Source organism: Quercus lobata, chromosome 6 (assembly GCF_001633185.2).
Source record: "Quercus lobata isolate SW786 chromosome 6, ValleyOak3.0 Primary Assembly, whole genome shotgun sequence".
NCBI lineage: Eukaryota > Viridiplantae > Streptophyta > Magnoliopsida > Fagales > Fagaceae > Quercus > Quercus lobata.
Window position 1 is genome coordinate 9732201 of NC_044909.1, and position 21033 is coordinate 9753233.

Here is a 21033-nt window from a genome sequence, read left to right on the forward strand (position 1 = left end):
AATAATAAGTAACAAGTTTTCATCCAAATTTCTAATTCATCAAACTAGCAAAATAGGAATTACAAGTACTTACTTTTTTCTTCCTCTATTGTCATCCATGAACTTTTTGTGTGTCATTCATGGAAGGCAATTGCCAACCCTACAAAACGTCTATGGGAACCCGTATGTCCACATCCCTAGGAACCTTATGTTACATCATTCTTCTTTGATCCAGCATAATATGTAATATTATTTTTGTAAAGTTGTGATTTCCAACTAACTTGTGTTGGCTTTAATTCCGTGCCAAATTTGATTGTAATTTCTACAATCATTTTCCCTGTATGTAGGTGGGTTTATTTGTAAGGGATGAACGTGAGAGATCAGTGAAGAATCAAGGTTCAAAAGATGAATTAGTACAATTCGCGACTAGTTCGCGAGTAGCTCACAAGAAGCAACTCGTGAAAAGGCCAAGTGTGAAGCACATGACTGGAAGCTGAAGAGTCATGCTAGGCGGTCAAATTCACGAGTGTTTCGCAAGAAGGGCCATCCCGCAAAGTTCCCAAGAAACATTTTGTTCAGCAAAAAGTTAAGTTGCTTTACCAAATTCTTTACCCACACTATAAATACCCACATTACCCACAGATTGTAATGAGTGATTTTTAGAGAGAAAACCCCAGCAAATACACTTGAGAGTTAGAGATTATTGTGCCCACAATTATCTGCACATTTTCTTGTTGTTTTCCTCAACTTCTACCTCTCCATCTCTAGATCCTTGAGAGGTTGTTAGCCCAAACACTTACCACACCCATTCTGAGTGTTAAGTGAGATTTTGGTGTTGCTAGGAAGTATTAGAGGGAGCAATTTAGTGGTCAATGCAATCGGGCTGAATTGTAAGATCTGGAAAGCTAGAGAAGACAAGACTCCGAGAAGTTCGTTGGTAGCAGAGGCTTGATGGGCTCAAGTACATGGGGAAGACTAGGCTTGGAGGGTCTTTTGTTATTCGTGTGCTCAACACGCAATATTCTTTGCTATTCTTGATACATGTGCAGATACAATGTGATTTGGCCATCACGAGGTTTTACATGTGTTAATGTATGCTCACTAAACTATCTTGACTTGTTTTTGAAATATAAAATTGGTTAGACTTGTTTAGTGCGTGTGTGTGTGTTTCTTTTTGAGGATCCATGTGCTTAAAATTTTTATTGAGAGATGATTTTGAGAGCTTAATATGTTGATTGGATCATTGGTTGAGTTGCATGTTGGATTGCATTCATGTCTGTGTTTTTCACTTCTCGAAAAACTGTTTTTAAAAATGCTGGCTCGACAGCTCCTCGATACCAAGCTATCTATCGAGCTTCTAAGCTTTTTCTTATTGCAATCTCAACAGCTTCTTGACACCTGGTGGATCGGTCGAGAAAGCTCCTGTCTCTTTAATAGCTTCTCGATACCTAGTGGATCGATCAAGATCCTTTTAGCCTTTTGTTGATTTGTCCCTCGACAGATCCTCGACAGTTGCATCTGTCGACATCTATTATGCTCGACACCTGTCTCGCCACCTCTCGATCGATTGAGATTCCCTTGCATGCATTTCATTTTTCTTTGTTTTGCATTTTTTTTTCCTTTGTGTCCATAGCATATTGTTTTTCTTTTTCTTGTAGGTCTATGGTTCCTTGTTCTCCTCGTTCCCTCTCTGTCAATTTTCTGTTTGTCTCCGTCATATCCTTTGGCTTTTTATGCCCTTTGACAATCGTGTCAAAAAGGGGGAGAAATATGAGAACTGAATGTCTTTCCTCAGGGGGAGTAATAAATTTAGGGGGAGAACTTCATGTTAAAGGGAAGAATGTTTTTGATGTAACTAACTTAGGGGGAGAGTTAGTTTGATACACATTGATATTGATATATTTTTTGTGTTGTGTATCTTTTGGTTTTCTAACCATTTACGAACATCATGTGTTGATTTTATATTTGATGATGATGTATGTGTTTCACTCTTTATCTCACATGTGTTGTTTCTTTTCTCTCACTATACACACATTTCTTGTTTATTTAACTTGTCATTATTTTCCACATGGTACCTTGATGTGTTCTGTTTAGTGCCTTTCAGGGAAGACAAGTTAAAGCCAAGTCAAGATTCCGAACCTTCTTCTTGCAGCAACTTCCAAGGTTTAGATCTTTTACACTAGGCTTATTTATTCTGTAATCTTGAGTAGAATGTATTCTAGGACATTCAATGTACTCTTGTGGTTTTGTCACGGATTGCCAAAGGGGGAGATTGTTGGGGACATATTGTTATGCAATTGGCATATCCTTTGACAAAACGTACTTTACTTGGATTTTGGTAAATCTAAGTAGGTTCAAGATAATCATTACAAGTAGTTATATTGAAGACATAAAAACTACTCAAGCACTACTCAAGAAAAGTGCAAATCTGCAGATCTCGATACCTGCTCGATAGAATCTCGATCTGTCGAGATTCATTAAAGCTTGACAGATACCTCGATCGATCGAGCTTACGGGTTTTCAGATAATAGCCAGCAATGTTTTTATTCTGAAAGGCTATTTGTTTATGGGTTTGTATAATACTTATTGGACTAGGAAAACTCAAGGTTTGTATAAACCTATTTGGAATAGGAGAGCCCATTAAGCCCCTATTTAAAGGAGGTGGGAAAAAGAAAAAGAAAAAAATCCTAGAGAGCTTCATAAGGTTTTCTTTTTCAAACCCTAACTCCTCCTACAGAAGAAAGAGTTCTTGCTACGTTTCTTGTATGCCTTTGGGTTCTGTAACCAAGCAAAATCTCTTGCACCAACATTGAAGATCTTATTGGTGTTTCCATGTGAAGCTGCTGCAAATCAACTACAACAATCAAAGGGTTGCTGTGGAGTTAGTCATGTACTGGGATTCGTGCAAAGGAGTAAGTTACGTACTGGGATCCACGCACCAGATTGGTTAGTCACATACTTGGGAGTCGTGCATCTGAAAGGCGAACTGTCACTACAGAACAAGTCCAATTGGGTATTGGGGTAAGAGTTCAACTGTAGGTTGGTGAGGTACTTGGGATTCCTTTACTTGTAACTGCTTGTTGTGATAATAGTAGAGTTTCGGGAGTAGTAACCTGAAAATTACCCGGTGGGGTTTTTATTGTTAGGTTTTCCCCATTTGTAAACAAATCACCGTGTTATTTATTTTCCGCTGCATAATTAGTTTATTGGTGATTTGTTTGTGCTACCACATTTTTGCATGATAAATTGATTAATTAATAACTTGGCTAATTAATTAATTAATTTCTATCACAGGGGGTCATTCAGTTTGTGGCCTATCACTTAGCCAATGCAAATCTGTGACTATCTGCATGCATATTCCACAACGAATGTCCGCAACAAGAAGCAACTTCATGTGGCTAGAGCATGAGATCACAGAAAAGAGTTGAAAAAACAAGTTTTACGACTTTTGGAAGTGGTGGAGTTATCAATGACCACGTAAGAAACCAATTAATTTGATCTGGGTACATCTAGCAATGAGCCTCAAATAGAGTTAGAGCTCCAATATTGCCCCAAAAAGGCAATTAAGGGCAGAACAGAACGAGAATTTTTTCAGGGAGTCGAAGATTAAAAAAAGAAAGAAAAAAGGATCACTAAATTTTTTCAAACGAACCGTTCTGAAGGAATCTCCTCTAATCCACTAGCAACTTTTTTTTTGTTATATTTGATTTTTCAAATCCATTCCCTCAAGGCCTTCTTCAATTCTTTCATTCATGACTTGTTATATTCTTCCAATTACATTTTGTACAACTCTTCCTCTCCTCCTTTTCACTCTTATTCTCCCCCTCTTCTTTTGGACCCAAGCAATATTCTTCCAACAGTTCTTTCTCTTCCATCTTATTTTTAATATTAATTTTTCATGGAAAATGTTTGGCTCCAAACATATTAATTTGGAGCTATTTTGCTCTAACTTATTATATGACGGTTAAAGAGACCATTCATGTGTAGTTTTTGTCATATGCTCTTTTAATATATTACGTGGCTTGTTTAAGTAATACACATAGATAGTCTTATAAATTATCACATAATAAGTTGAAAAAGGTAACTCCAATCAAGTTTGGAACTAAACTTTTCCCATTTTTCAATACTCTTTTTTGTCCCATTTATATGTCATAAACTCCATTTCTTTAACATTTTAATTGTTTTGGTAGTTTTTTTTTCATTGTTTCTAATATTTTAATATTGATATAATTGTTCAATCACATTTTCTATAAATTTTCTTTTCATTCATCTCATTATGATATGATAACATAAATAGCAACTGTTGGAAATGTCCGATATAAATTTGATAAAATCCAAAAACCAAAAAAATTGATTCAAGAATAGTATTTTCATTTTGACTCTATCAAAACTCGCAACATTATGTTTTACTCACCAGAACTACAAAAAGAGAAAGAGATCATTTTTATATTATAATCTATTCCTCCTTCTTTTCATTGCATCAACACCAAAACATACAAACATAATTAGCCTTCACTTTCTTAATTTTTCCAAATTCTTATTCTAATAGTTGAAATTGGTAAATTAACTAAAACAAAAAAATGGCATATTTTCAAACTCAAAAATTTAAGCCTTTTGTATTCAAGATTTTTTTTTTTTTTTGATAATGATTAATTTGAAATCTTCCTTTTCATAAAATTAATTCCACAAAGAGAGGGCATGCTTATAGGAACGACAGTCAGAGCTTTTTTCTAACCCATATTTATGGTAGTGTTGAGGTCCTTGAGGCATTGGTGGACCTAGATGAGTTGATACCTTCAATATAGAAACACTACATATGGGCAAGTTGGCTATTTATATTTTTTGGGCTTCTTTGGACCAATTTAACTTTTGAGAGGAAGTTACTTACAAGTCTCCAAAGTATAGGATACATACTTTTACTATAATATTCAAAAAAAAAAAAAAAAAAATCTTAGGGGTTGGGAAGGCCATGGCATCACTTGGTCTCTAGATTAGATTCAAATCTTTGATCCTAAATTGTTGTCAACATGTTTTATATCGATGTATATACTACTTTGTTGTTATTATTTTCTTATTTTTACATTTAAATAAATTAGTGGGTAATACAATGTAAAGCCCCCGATATACGAGGGCAAATATAATTAGTTGATTTTATTGAGATATTAACGTACTTCTTCAACCCGTTCAATGGGGTGGATCCCAAGGTTATGGCTCTTGCAGTCAAATATTTTATATTCTAGATAGTTCCTTTTTATTTGAAACTATTTTTAATTATAAATGTTTACAAGAAAATATCAATTTTAATATAAAAACTTATGAAATAGAGATAAATTTGTTATTTGAATCTCAAATAGGACTTTTTGATAAATTTTTACTCAACATAAAAAATATAACTTAAGATTTTAATGAAATTCTCACACGTCAACAAAAAATTCATAAAAAATATATATTTTTATTCACTTATTATATATAATTAAAGATAATAAAATAATATTAACAAACTTCCACATAACATTTTGTCTTTAATTGCATTAAATGGCTCAATATATAAATATATTTGGGGAAATTATTGTATACTCCCGGAGTACCATAAATGCGTACTCCTTCCTCTCACATAAATGGTGGGTCCCACTAATTAAATTCATGGTGGGACCCACCATTGATGTGAGAGAAGGGAGTACGCATTTATGGTACTCTCGGAGTACGTAATAATTTTCCATATATTTGTTATGTTAGTTAATATAGAATTTCAAGTGACTCACTATTATTATGAAGGTTGTGATAATATATATATATATATATATATATGTATGTGTAATTTGTAATTAATTTGTGCATAACATGAACATGAACTGATGAACATGCTACCAATTTAAATATGAAAGAAAGAAAGAAATTCCGCTTAAATTTATTGCACTAAGCCTCAAACTATATCAAGCTGCCTGCTAGTAGGTGTAACCCCACAAAGTTCGAATCCATGGTGAAGGTGAACTTCATGTCATACAACATGAGAGTTATTATCTCTCTTGACTTGCACAGAGAGCTCTAGCTTCATGATTTATGTCAGAAAAATCGGCTGCAACTTGGCCACACTTATCCTATAAAATGGTTGAATGGCCGGCATTTCTACTGCAAGCCAGTTTTGACTATCGATAGAGCAATACACTGTGATTGAGAAATGGCCTTGAAATTAGTTCTCTTTGTTACCGTAATGGTTGCTGCATTGGCACTTCCAATAGCTAAAGGCACTAATGTTGTGGTTGAGGTCCAGCCGTCTTTTGTGCCTTGCAGTTTAGGTGCGAATGTTACTGCCACCCCACCTTTCCCAAGTAAGTTTGCTTTGAATTTGTTACTGTTAGTCCAATGCACCATGACTACACACATTAGTCTAAGCTAATAAGGTACTTCAATCTCACCATTGTTTTGTTATGTTTACTTCTAGATGCTCAAGTACAACTGCGGTTTGGAGCTAGAAATGTGGTTGCTAGTACAACGACCAATGCCAGTGGAGTATTTTCATTTTCCTTCGATTCTAAACAACTTTTTCTCTCACCAACAGTACTCTTGAACCTTTGCAATCTAGTGGTTACAACACCCCTCTCCACCTGCAACTCCACGCTTCCTCCTGTGGGAGTCTTGGAATCGCGCATACAGTTCATTAGAAGCAGTGTTTTAGGGCTCCGTATTGTTCTCACGTTTAGGCCAGTTGGGTTCCGTTACAGTTCTTCAACTTGAGGAATAGAAGAGTATTTACATGAATAAGGTCAATTGAACCAATGATATAGTATTTTCCTTTCCAACTCTTTAATAATGTTATGAAGATTGTCATCCAATCCATAAACTCCTTTCCTAATTAAGGAGTACTCCTATTGCTATATATAATTAGTAAAGCCTTTAATGTCCTTCAAATGAATATAGACTTAGTTGTGGATTTCGTTTGACTTGTATATGATAATCAAGGCTATGTTAATTGGCAAAAAACCTTTTTGATGGTGTTCGTTTTGGTATTATTGTACGAAGGAAGTAAAAGTTTAATTTTAAAACTTATTTTAAATGGAAAGAATTATAGCGTTTCGAATATTTGGTAAACTACGGGGTTAAGTGTTGGAATATTTTTATAAAAATCATAATATTTTATATTTATTATTATTTTTAACTATTTGTTAAGAGTTGGCTGCCTAGTAAACGTTAGTGGCTAACGTTTTTCTATTATTCAATCTTAATTCATTGCTTTAAACCATCATCTTTAATTGGTTGAGTTTGTACATTTTTTATGTTACCATTGACATTGATATATTATGATTCAATATAATTACTATTTACTGTCCATTTTAAAGATAATTATAACAACAATCAAGTAAATTTAAAACCCAAATAAACTTGATCTTTATTGTATGTTTCTTCTGCCAATATGAATATGCAGCTAACATGTCCGATTTTAGATGAGAAAATCAATTTTCTTATAGGCACCATTTTCACGTAAAAAAGAAAACTACCAACATTTTTGTAGAATCAAAATTCGAATCTCATGAAAATAAGATATCCTTCGATATACTATATTTTTGGGAAAAAGAAAAGTACTATTGAGAGATTCCTATTCTACAAGCGATGTGGGCTTGTAAGGATAATCAGCAAGGTGGCTGAGTTGTTGTATCCCGAGGGCGGCACGCACAATGTTATTAGTCTGCTACACCAGAAATAGGAATGGCAATGGGTTGGGTTTCTTTATACCCAAACTCGCTCTGCGGGCTAGTACTCTTTAGTTGAACTCAACAGGTTTAATAAACGAGTTTTTTATTTTTTTTTTCAGGCCCCAAACCCGCCCTCTCTAACTAGGTTAGATTTGGGTAGAAAACACGGCCCAATAAAAGAAAAAAGATGGAATTGAAGCCTATACCGTGGCCCAAGCAAAAAAAAAAAAAAAAAATTCGTATTTTCTCATATTCAAATCTGAGCAGCAAGCACGATTTTCCGATGGAGGAGTCACAGATTAGCAAAAGCTTGAACAAATAATCGCTAAAAAAAGAAAGAAAAAAGCTAAAAAATAGTGATGAAAATTAATGCATGTGTTGAAAATAGAGAGTATAAGTGGTGTTTGGAGAAAAGGAAAATGTGAAAGAAAAGAATGGTGGAGGGCCAGCGGTAAGTTCGAGCTGTGGCTGGCAGTGACAGTGCTTGAGGGTAAGTGAGACTGAGTTACAGTAGTAGAGGAAAGTGAGGGAAATGGGATGGGGCAGCTGTGTGAAGTGAGAGGGTGAGGGTAGGGTTTATAAGTTTATATATATATATATATATGGTTTTTTGGTAATTTTAGTTTTAAACGAGTCGGGGTCAAGGTCGGGCCTAAGTTCAGGGTGGGTTTAACTAAAACTTGGACCTGTTTCGAGTTTTATTTTAAAAATGCAAACCCGACCCTATTGTTTTACAGGCCGGGTAAAACCTGTCCCCTTAGGGTCGAGTCGGGTCGGGTCGGGCCAAATACCCACAGATCGAGTACTTTTTGCCATACCTAACCGAAAACCCCATAGACGAAGTGTATCGTCTAAAGACAGTGACAAGGTTCATGCCTCAAATCTACCATTGTCTTGTTATGTTTACTTCTAGATGCTCTAGTACAACTGCAATGTGGAGCTGGAAATGTGGCTGCTAGTGCAACAACCAATAACGCCAGAATATTTTAAATTCCCTTGAATCCTCTACAGGTTCTTCTCCAAACACTATTGAGTAATTGCAATCTAGTGGTTAACACTCCCCTCTCTAATTGTATGGCCAATCTTCCTTCTCTAGAAAGCTTGGCCTCGCCCTTACAGTACGTCGAAAACACTGTTCTTGGGAGAGATTTTTTAATTGGTACTCGAGCAAGTGAAGGAGGAATACAAGTTTCCTCACTGAACCCTGTTTTTTCTAAGATTTTGATCTGGAAAGCAATGCTATTAGGAGCCATGTTATTAAGAAAGATAGCCTTTAGGAACATTGACTTGGGTAGCCTATAAGAGTTGGGTGGTTTGTAGCAAGCAAAGTCTAGTAAATTAATGGGTCCTTCTCTTTTGTATACAAGATATAGGACAACTAGTCCTGCAACTACTACCATCACAAAATGGTGTACGGTGTTCCAGATAATTAGATCATGGAGGCTAGGAATGATGAGTCTTAGGGTCATTGTTGCCATGGATGGAGGTATAGATTTGTTTTTGGTCTTGACATAATTGAATTAATTTAAGTTTGTTTGGCATGCTTTGCGTTGCATTGATTGGCATATGGGTTTTAAGGTTGAGGAGGTATGGGGTATGAATATTGGAGATAGAGCATTACACATGAGGAAAAAGAAAAAGGCCAGAGGGAAATTGAAAGAGAGGAATATGTATAGGACATTGAACATCCTTTTGGTGCTTGTTTCAGGAATCAAGTTGTGCACGCAATGGTCTATTTCTTTCCTAATGCGGTTTCTTTGCTAAATGAGGGAGCCCAAATTATCTTAACAAACACTCATCCCTATTCCATTTTTGTGCAAATGTGTGACAATTATTAGTGATCACAAATAATCTATGAGTTGAGTTTATATATCTTTATGGTTTTTTTAATATGTGGGCACAAGTATATATATGCTTATGGGCTGAATTTGGAATCATGTTGTAATGAAATGGTCTCTTAATTTAACTACTTTCATTAGGGCCTGGAGCGAGCACTTCTAGAAATTCTCAAAGACCTGAGCCAAATTAAGGCCTAAAAGGTAGGGGTAGGTTTAGGTTGGGGCATTTTAAATCTAAACCAACCTCGTTCGATTAAAAAATTGCCAATCTCAACCAATCAATAATCATGAAAATAACCAGACCAAACCAACCCATAGGTGATTCGTTTGAGTTAATTGAGCTAGGCTTTTTTGTCCTAGCCATTGGGTCATTTATCTCTTTCCAAATTCTTTACCCGCAATATAAATACCCTCAGTACCCATAGATTGTAATGCGTGATTTTTAGAAAGAAAATTCTAACAAATACACTTGAGAGTTAGAGATTGTTATACCCACAATCATCTGCAAATTTTCTTTTGGTTTTCTTCAACTCCTACCTATCCATCTCTAGATCCTTAAGAGGTTGTTAGCCCAAACACTTACCACACCCATTCTGAGTGTTAAGTGAGATTTTGGTGTTGCTAGGAAATATTGGAAAGAGGCATTTAGTAGTGGATGCAATCGAGCTGAATTGCGGGATCCGGAAAGTTAGAGAAGACAAGACTCTGAGAGTCCGTTGGTAGCAAGAGCTTGAAGGGCTCAAGTACATGGGGTAGACTAGGCTTGGAGGGTCTTTTGATATTCGTGCACTCAACTTTATTCTCTAGTGGATCGATTTTGACTAGGGAAGGTCACGGAGAGGTTTTTCGTTGAGTTCTTCGGTTTCCTCTTCGATAACACATCTTGGTGTTATCTTGTGTTTGCATCTCTCTTCCCTACTCTTTAAGCTTTCTTTTTATTGTTGAATATGGCTTAGGGTAGTGTTATCAGTTCATTGCGCTTATTTACTCTTGTTCCGCACTTAGTTTAAGTTAGAGTAAACGTAATTTAGCCGTATTTTTTATTTTGGGGTCTGAACAAACTCTTGTGTCTTAGCATAAATCTGAGCTTTCAATTTTTTAGGGTATTTTTTTTAGACATAATTTGGATGGGCTTTTGTGGGCTTGCCTTGTGTGATAAATACTGTGTAGACTCTAAGAAAACGCATCTTATTCCTACTCCAACTATGAAAGGCACTTTAATAATCGTGCCATATTGCCTTGCACCATCATTAATTTGTTTTAATATCACTAGTTGGGGAGAGAAGACTTTGAGAATACTCTAATTGAAACCTTGATATAACATATAGGATTATACTTAACCCAAAACTTATTATCTCCCCAAAAAATTTCACATAAATTATGAAATTCTCAAATTGTGTAGATTGGACTGAATGAGTTTGTGTTGCGTGAGCATATGCAATATTGATCAAAGAAAAAAAACCTTTGACTAAATTAATGTAATTTAAGAGTCTTAAATGATTGCGATCTAGATTCATATATGGCTATAAAATTTTGAAGTATTACTGGTCAAAGTCACTTCTACCTATAATTCTTTTATTGGGGTCCAAAGTAATAAAGTATTATGTATGTAATTCAACAAAGTAATAAATAAATTGGTTTGGATAATGAAATATTCATTATTATATAAGTTGTGAAATTGAGTGTGAATTTGAATGTGTTTGTATATAGGCCGTAATAAATAATATACGTATAAAGACGGATTGAGAATTAGGGTAAAAATTATAAATGTGTTTACGTCGTTAAATATTAAATAATACTCTTAACTAATCAAGATTACATGTGTTTCCTCGGATTATATTTGTTTTACTTGTTAAATATTGCTCCTTGAGTATTCCATAAGGCCCCTGACAATGACCCATTATGAACCCATAGCCGCATGTAAGCAGTTTCACTTATTACCCTGTGAGTTACTTTTTTTATTTTTTTAAGTTTGTCAAATTCAAAATGTACATGTCCACACTAGCATTGATCTCCTTATGCTCTAGTATTTCATAGCCAATGCAAATATGTGACTGTGTGCATATTCCACAACGAATGTCCGCAGCAAGAAGCAAATTCATGTGGCTAGAGCATGGGATCATAGCAGAGTTGAAAAAACCAGTTTTATGGCTTTTGGAAGTGGTGGAGTTATCATTGACCACGTAAGAAACCAATTAATTTGATTTGGGTACATCTAGCAATGAGTCTCAAATAGAGTTAGAGCTCCAATATTGTCCCAAAAAGGAAATTAAGGGCAGTACAGAACAAGAATTTTTTTCAGAGAGTCAAAGATTATAAAAAGAAAAGAAAAGAAAAAAAGATCACTAAATCTTTTCAAACAAACCGATCTGAAGGAATATCCTCTAATCCACTAGCAAATCTCCACTAATCCACTAGCAACTTTTTTTTTTTTTTTTTGTAATATTTGATTTTTCAAATCCATTCCCTTAAGGCCTTCTTCAATTCTTTCATTCATGACTTCTTATATTCTTCCAATTACATTTTGTACAACTCTTCCTCTCCACATTTTCACTCTTATTCTTCCCCTCTCCTTTTTTGCACCCAAGCAATATTCTTCCAACAGTTCTTTCTCTTCCATCTTATTTTTCATATAAATTTTTTTATGGAAAATGTTTGGCTCCAAACATGTTAATTTGGAGTTATTTTGCTCTAACTTATTAATGTGATGGTTAATGAGACCATTCATGTGTATTTTTTTGTCATATGCTCTTTTAATATATTATGTGACTTGTTTAAATAATACATATAGATAGTCTTATAAATCGTTACATAATAAATTAAAAAAGGTATCTCCAAACAAGTTTGGAACTAAACTTTTCCCATTTTTCATTACTTGTTTTACTCTCATCCCAACCATTTATACATAATAAACTCCATTTCTTTAACATTTTAAATATTTTGGAAGTTTTTTTAATTGTTTCTAATATTTTATTATTGATCTAATTGTAGCATCACATTTTCAAAAAAAAATTCTTTTTATTCATCTCATTATAATATGATAACATAATAGATAGTAAGTGTTGGAAATCTTTGATATAAATTTGATAAAATCCAAAAACTAAAAAAATTGATTCAAGAATAGTATTTTCAATTTGACTCTATCAAAACTCACAACATTATGTTTTACTCACCAACACTACAAAAAGAGAAAGAGATCATTTTTATATTATAATCTATTCCTCATTCTTTTAACTACATGAGCACCAAAACATGCAAATATAATAAGCCTTCACTTTCTTAATTTTTCCAAATTCATATTCTAATAGTTGAAATTGGTTAATTAACTAAAAAAAAAGAATAAATAAAGCATATAAAAAAATTGCATATTTTCAAACTCAAAAATTTAAGCGTTTTGTATTCAAGAAAGAAAAAATCATTAATAACGATTAATTCAAAATCTTTCGTTTCAAAAAATTAATTTCGCAAAGAGAGAGCAGGCTTAGAGGAATAGAAGTCAAAGCTTTTGTCCAGCCCATATTGATGGTAGCGTTGAGGTACTGGTGGTCCTAGATGAGTCGATACCTTCAATATAGAAACACTACATCTGGGCAAGTTGGCTATTTATATTTTTTGGGCCTCTTTGGACCAATTTAACTTTTGAGAGGGAGTTACTTACAAGTCTCCAAAGTATAGACTACATATTTTTACTATAAACCCCATTAAAATATATATATATATATATATATATATATTCTTTGGGGCTGGGTAGGCCATGGCATCACTTGGTCTCTAGATTAGATTCAAATCTTTGATCCTAATTTTTTGTCAACATGTTTTGTTTCGATGTATATGCTACTTTATTGTTATTATTTTCTTATTTTTACATTTTAATAAGTTAGTGGGTAATAGAATGTTAAGCCCTCGATATACAGGGGCAAATATAATTAGTCGATTTTATTCAGATACTCTACCCTTTCAATGGGGTGGATCCCGAGGTTACGGCTCTTGCAATCAAATATTTTATATTCTAGATAGTTCATTTTTATTTGAAAATATTTTTCATTATAAATGTTTACTAGTAAATATCAATTTTAATATAAAAACTTATGAAATAAAGATAAGTTTGTTAATTGAATCTCAAATAGGATTTTTTGATAAATTTTTACTCACAACATAAAAAATATAACACAAGATTTTAATGAAATTCTCACACGTCAACAAAAAATTCATAAAAATATATTTTTTTAATCACTTATTATATATAATTAAACATAGTGAAATAATATTAACAAACTTCCACATAACATTTTGTCTTTAATTACATTAAATGGCTCAATATATAAATATATTTATTGTATTAGTTAATTTAGAATTTCAAGTGACTCACTATTATTATGAAGGTTGTGATAATGTGTGTGTATATATATATATATATATATATAAAATTTGTAATTAATTTGTGTATAACATCACTACAAAAAAAAATTTCTATAGCCACATTTTTAAAACGCGACTATAGCTCATAAAAACGTGGCTATAGGACGTTTTGGCCTATAGCCACGTTTTTTTAAACCACGTTTTCAAAATTGGCCTAAACCCTATGACTGTATGCCTGAGGGGTCTATGGCCGAACATTTTCAAACGCGGCTATAGGCTAGGACCATTGGAACTTTTTAAAACGTGGCTATTGGATCGGACCAATGGCCATGTTTGAAACACGGCTATTGGTGAAAGCTATAGCCACCTTTAAAATGTGGCTATAGGTGACAACTATAGCCGCATTTTTTAAATGTGGCTATAGGATATATTTTTAGTAGAATTTTTAAACGCGGCTATAGCCCTTTTTTTTTTTTTTCTTTTTTCATTTTTTTCCTAGGCCAGATGGCTTAAGAAGGACCTCCACACCTGTTTTCTACATAAGATAAAATGCAAGAGAGGAGGGCAATTAACTCACGGTGCACTTTAGATAAAATTTGTGGTGAGGACTATAAAATTTGACATGCCAAGTTTCTTAATTCAAGTTTCTTGATTAGTATCTAGTCCATCCTACATGGCAGATGTTAGGCATATATTTTGCTACAACATAGTGTACAAATGCATAATTAAGATTTTGGCAAATAGGTTGAAGGGTATAGTGGTAGACTTAAACTTTTAATGACAAATTGAGCAAAAGACCCTTTCTATTCAACAACCATGGCAGTAAGTCACAAGAGCCAAATAGTATTGATTAACTACTTTTAAATTATAAATACTCAGACAAGCCAAAAATTGGTTGAAGCAAGTTCAATTCCAAAGTGGAGAAAACACAATAAAATCCAATAACCACAATGGTGTCGATGATTGGATTTTTAAAGGAGATAAGTACAAAACTGACAAGGGGCACAAAAAAGAATTAAACCCATTTCCTGGTCAGAGAAACAAAAGAAAATATTCTATTGTTTCTCTAGCAATCAAACAATAGTATAATTGTATAATTCATACTTGCAATTTATAGGATTTCAAGGTGACATGAAATTGAAGATGGTCAGGATCAGTTCCAAATCTAAAGAAATTATGGGATACTTAGATACAGGCCTAAAATATATCAAGGGTTTAGTTAGAGTTGGAGGATTTCTACGATTGTGTCTTCCAAATATTCTGTAGTCATTCTCAGGAGAGGAAAAAGGCACTAATATGTTCTAACAGCACTAGTAGTCCTTTATATATTATTCTCCATATTTTTATTTTTCATTCTATAGTTTGAAAGGTCTCTGTTTTTTTTTTTGTGGGTTTACCTTTCTGACTAGTCATTTGTGGTTGATTTTTTGTGATGTGGGTGTCTGTGGTTTGCAGGGGTCTCTACTTCATCTTCATCATCTGGGGTGATATCTGTTGGGCATATGGGGATTATGGATTTGGATCGGTGACTATGGAGAAAAGCTTCAGGGTAAGCATCTATAGGTTTGGCACTTAGGCGCTCTAAAAGAGTTATGATAAAATTGGTTTACTGAGTTATTAAAAGTTTTTTTTTTTTTTTTTCTTTTCAGTTATATAAGCTCTTGTAGTTAAAACCATCTCTTTTGCAAGTTGCAACGTATAGAAATAGCAAGAAACCGACATAAAACTTGAGACCATGTACGTGATCATATATAGTGCAAGCATGATCTACTGCAATTACTATACAAAGTCTGCATCTTTTGGTATCTGATTTCAATTAAGGGAGATACAAGCTACCTGGAATCACAAAGCTGCATTCACATTCAAAAATGAATCTATAGGAATGGTAGCATATTCTAATACAAGATAACAATGTACAACATCAACTAAACCAGCCCCCACCCTCTCTCTCTCTCTCCCCACCTAGAACTTATAAGGGGAGGAGATTTTTAGTTGAGCTAGAGCTCATTAAACTTCGTAGCTTTTGAAAATTTAGATAATTCAATCTTCTACTCTTAAATAAAAATCATTAGCCTTATATAGATAGAAGACTAAAACCTAAACCTAGTGGCTTGAAAACTTAATAAGAGTTGAACTCTTGGGGTTTTTACCACAAAGCCCAAAATAAATAACTAAAAAAAAAAAAAAAAAACCAAAATAGGCCAATGTACTATTAGTATAGCACATCCCTAGAAACCGTAAACAAATTTTCCCAACTGCAAAACCTGATCAATAGCACATGTTAAAATACTATTGTGAGTGTCCATATAAATACATTATCTATAGTGTCTTATAAAAGCACTGTTCTTAAGGTGCTATATTACACCCCCAAAAAAAAAAATTACATATCAATAGACACAAACCATGATAATTATTACACAAATAATTTGAGATCTTATTATCGTTATTTCTTATCACCTTTGAAAAGGTAACACTAATGCTCTTATATTTTTTCCTCTTTTATTAAAACTTTGCTTCTTGCAATTTTTTTCCTACCATTGTATTCCTTTTCCCATTTTTCATTCCTTGTTTTACTCTCATCCCAACCATTTATACATAATAAACTCCATTTCTTTAACATTTTAAATATTTTGGTAGTTTTTTTTAATTGTTTCTAATATTTTATTATTGATCTAATTGTAGCATCACATTTTCAAAAAAAAATTCTTTTTATTCATCTCATTATAATATGATAACATAAGAGATAGTAATTGTTGGAAATCTTTGATATAAATTTGATAAAATCCAAAAACTAAAAAAATTGATTCAAGAATAGTATTTTCAATTTGACTCTATCAAAACTCACAACATTATGTTTTACCCACCAACACTACAAAAAGAGAAAGAGATCATTCTTATGTTATAATCTATTCCTCATTCTTTTAACTACATGAGCACCAAAACATGCAAATATAATAAGCCTTCACTTTCTTAATTTTTCCAAATTCATATTCTAATAGTTGAAATTGGTTAATTAACTAAAAAAAAGAATAAATAAAGCATATAAAAAAAATGGCATATTTTCCAACTCAAAAATTTAAGCGTTTTGTATTCAAGAAAAAAAAATTATTAATAACGATTAATTCAAAATCTTTTGTTTCATAAAATTAATTTCGCAAAGAGAGAGCAGGCTTAGAGAAATAGAAGTCAAAGCTTTTGTCCAGCCCATATTGATGGTAGCGTTGAGGTACTGGTGGTCCTAGATGAGTCGATACGTTCAATATAGAAACACTACATCTGGGCAAGTTGGCTATTTATATCTTTTGGGCCTCTTTGGACCAATTTAACTTTTGAGAGGGAGTTACAAGTCTCCAAAGTATAGACTACATATTTTTACTATAAACGCCATTAAAAAAATAAAATAAAATAAATTCTTTGGGGCTGGGAAGGCCATGGCATCACTTGGTCTCTAGATTAGATTCAAATCTTTGATCCTAAATTTTTGTCAACATTTTTTGTTTCGATGTATATACTACTTTATTGTTAATATTTTCTTATTTTTACATTTTAATAAAATTAGTGGGTAATACAATGTTAAGCCCTCGATATACAGGGGCAAATATAATTAGTCGATTTTATTCAGATATTAACACACTTCTTCTACCCGTTCAATGGGGTGGATCCCGAGGTTACGGCTCTTGCAATCAAATATTTTATATTCTAGATAGTTCATTTTTATTTGAAAATATTTTTCATTATAAATGTGTACTAGTAAATATCAATTTTAATATAAAAACTTATGAAATAAAGATAAATTTGTTAATTGAATCTCAAATAGGATTTTTTGATAAATTTTTACTCACAACATAAAAAATATAGCACAAGATTTTAATGAAATTCTCACATGTCAACAAAAAATTCATAAAAATATATTTTTTTAATCACTTATTATATATAATTAAACATAGTGAAATAATATTAACAAACTTCCACATAACATTTTGTCTTTAATTACATTAAATGGCTCAATATATAAATATATTTGTTATATTAGTTAATTTAGAATTTCAAGTGACTCACTATTATTATGAAGGTTGTGATAATGTGTATATATATATATATATATAAATTTGTAATTAATTTGTGTATAACATCACTACAAAAACATTTCTATAGCCACGTTTTTAAAACGCGGCTATAGCTCATAAAAATGTGGCTATAGGACGATTTGGCCTATAGCCACGTTTTTTTAAACCACGTTTTCAAAAGTGGCCTAAACCCTGTTACTGTATGCCTGAGGGGTCTATGGCCGCACTTTTTCAAATGCAGCTGTAGACTAGGACCAATGGCTACGTTTAAAATGTGGCTATTGGATCGGACCAATGGCCACGTTTGAAACGTGGCTATTGGTGAAAGCTATAGCCGCCTTTAAAATGTGGCTATAGGTGACAACTATAGCCGCATTTTTTAAATGTGGCTATAGGATATATTTTTAGCAGAGTTTTTAAACGCGGCTATAGCCCTTTTTTTTTTCCTTTTTTCATTTTTTTCCTAGGCCAGATTGCTTAAGAAGGACCTCCACACCTATTTTCTACATAAGATAAAATGCAAGAGAGGAGGGCAATTAACTCACGGTGCACTTTAGATAAAATTTGTGGTGAGGACTATAAAATTTGACATGCCAAGTTTCTTGATTAGTATCTAGTCCATCCTACATGGCAAATGTTAGGCATATATTTTGCTACAACATAGTGTACAAATGCATAATTAAGATTTTGGCAAATAGGTTGAAGGGTATAGTGGTAGACTTAAACTTTTAATGACAAATTGAGCAAAAGACCCTTTCTATACAACAACCATGGTCGTAAGTCACTAGAGCCAAATAGTATTGATTAACTACTTTTAAATTATAAATACTCAAACAAGCCAAAAATTGGTTGAAGCAAGTTCAATTCCAAAGTGGAGAAAACACAATAAAATCCAATAACCACAATGGTGTCGGTGATTGGATTTTTAAAGGAGATAAGTACAAAACAGACAACGGGCACAAAAAAGAATTAAACCCATTTCCTGGTCAGAGAAACAAAAGAAAATATTCTATTGTTTCTCTAGCAATCAAACAATAGTATAATTGTATAATTCATACTTGCAATTTATAGGATTTCAAGGTGACATGAAATTGAAGATGGTCAGGATCAGTTCCAAATCTGAAGAAATTATGGGATACTTAGATACAGGCCTAAAATATATCAGGGGTTTAGTTAGAGATGGAGGATTTCTACGATTGTGTCTTCCAAAAATTCTGAAGTCATTCTCAGGAGAGGAAAAAGGCACTAATATGTTCCAAGCAATATTCTTCCAACAGTTCTTTCTCTTCCATCTTATTTTTCATATAAATTTTTCATGGAAAATGTTTGGCTCCAAACATATTAATTTGGAGCTATTTTGCTCTAACTTATTATATGACGGTAAAAGAGACCATTCATGTGTAGTTTTTGTCACATGCTCTTTTAATATATTATGTGGCTTGTTTAAGTAATAAACATAGATAGTCTTATAAATTGTCACATAATAAGTTGAAAAAGGTATCTCCAATCAAGTTTGGAACTAAACTTTTCCCACTTTTCATTACTCTTTTTTGTCCCATTTATATGTCATAAACTCCATTTCTTTAACATTTTAATTGTTTTGGTAGTTTTTTTTTTTAATTGTTTCTAATATTTTATTATTGATCTAATTGTTGCATCACATTTTCTATAAATTTTCTTTTCATTCATCTCATTATGATATGATAACATAAATAGCAACTATTGGAAATGTCCAATATAAATTTGATAAAATCCAAAAACAAAAAAAATTGATTCAAGAATAGTATTTTCATTTTGACACTATCAAAAACTCACAACATTATGTTTTACTCACCAAAACTACAAAAAGAGAAAGAGATCATTTTTATATTATAATCTATTCCTCGTTCTTTTCACTGCATCAGCACCAAAACATACAAACATAATTAGCCTTCACTTTCTTAATTTTTCCAAATTCTTATTGTAATAGTTGAAGTCAGTGAATTAACTAAAAAAAAAAAAAAGAATACAAAAAAATGGCATATTTTCAAACTCAAAAATTTAAGCCTTTTGTATATATATATATTTTTTTGATAATGATTAATTTGAAATCTTCCTTTTCATAAAATTAATTCCACAAAGAGAGGGCATGCTTATAGGAACAGAAGTCAGAGCTTTTGTCTAACCCATATTTATGGTAGTGTTGAGGTCCTTGAGGCATTGGTGGTCCTAGATGAGTTGTTACCTTCAATATAGAAACACTACATATGGGCAAGTTGGCTATTTATATTTTTTGGGCCTCTTGGGACCAATTAAACTTTTGAGAGGAAGTTACTCACAAGTCTCCAAAGTATAGGCTACATACTTTTACTATAAACCCCATTCCAAAAAAAAAAAAAATATCTTAGGGGCTGGTAAGGCCATGGCATCACTTGGTCTCTAGATTAGATTCCAATCTTTGATCCTAAATTGTTGTCAACATGTTTTAAATCGATGTATATACTACTTTGTTGTTATTATTTTCTTATTTTTACATTTAAATAAATTAGTGGGTAATACAATGTAAAGCCCTCGATGTACGAGGGCAAATATAATTAGTTGATTTTATTGAGATATTAACGTACTTCTTCAACCTGTTCAACGGGGGTGGATCCCAAGGTTACGTCTCTTGCAATCAAATATTTTATATTCTAGATAGTTCGTTTTTATTTGAAACTATTTTTAGTTATAAATGTTTACAAGAAAATATCAATTTTAATATAAAAACTTATGAAATAGAGATAACTTTTGTTATTTGAATCTCAAATAGGATTTTTTGATAAATTTTTACTCATCATAAAAAATATAGCACAAGATTTTAATGAAATTCTCACACGTCAACAAAAAAGTCATAAAAAATATGTATTTTTATTCACTTATTATCTATAATTAAAGATAATAAAATAATATTAACAAACTTCCACATAACATTTTTTCTTTAATTGCATTAAATGGCTCAATATATAAATATATTTGTTATATTAGTTAATATAGAATTTCAGGTGACTCACTATTATTATGAAGGTTGTGATAATATATATATATATATATATATATGTAATTTGTAATTAATTTGTGCAT

At 32.5% G+C, this 21033-nt stretch overlaps 1 protein-coding gene across 1 annotated transcript; it reads left to right on the top strand.

Moving 5' to 3' along the window:
• Nucleotides 1–6124: 6124 nt before the first annotated feature.
• LOC115950844 (phylloplanin-like) lies at nt 6125–6892 on the top strand. Its single transcript, XM_031068101.1, has 2 exons — nt 6125–6308; nt 6422–6892. Exons 1-2 carry the CDS (start codon nt 6158–6160, stop codon nt 6712–6714), a joined length of 444 nt encoding a protein of 147 aa, XP_030923961.1. The 5' UTR covers nt 6125–6157; the 3' UTR covers nt 6715–6892.
• Nucleotides 6893–21033: the final 14141 nt, after the last annotated feature.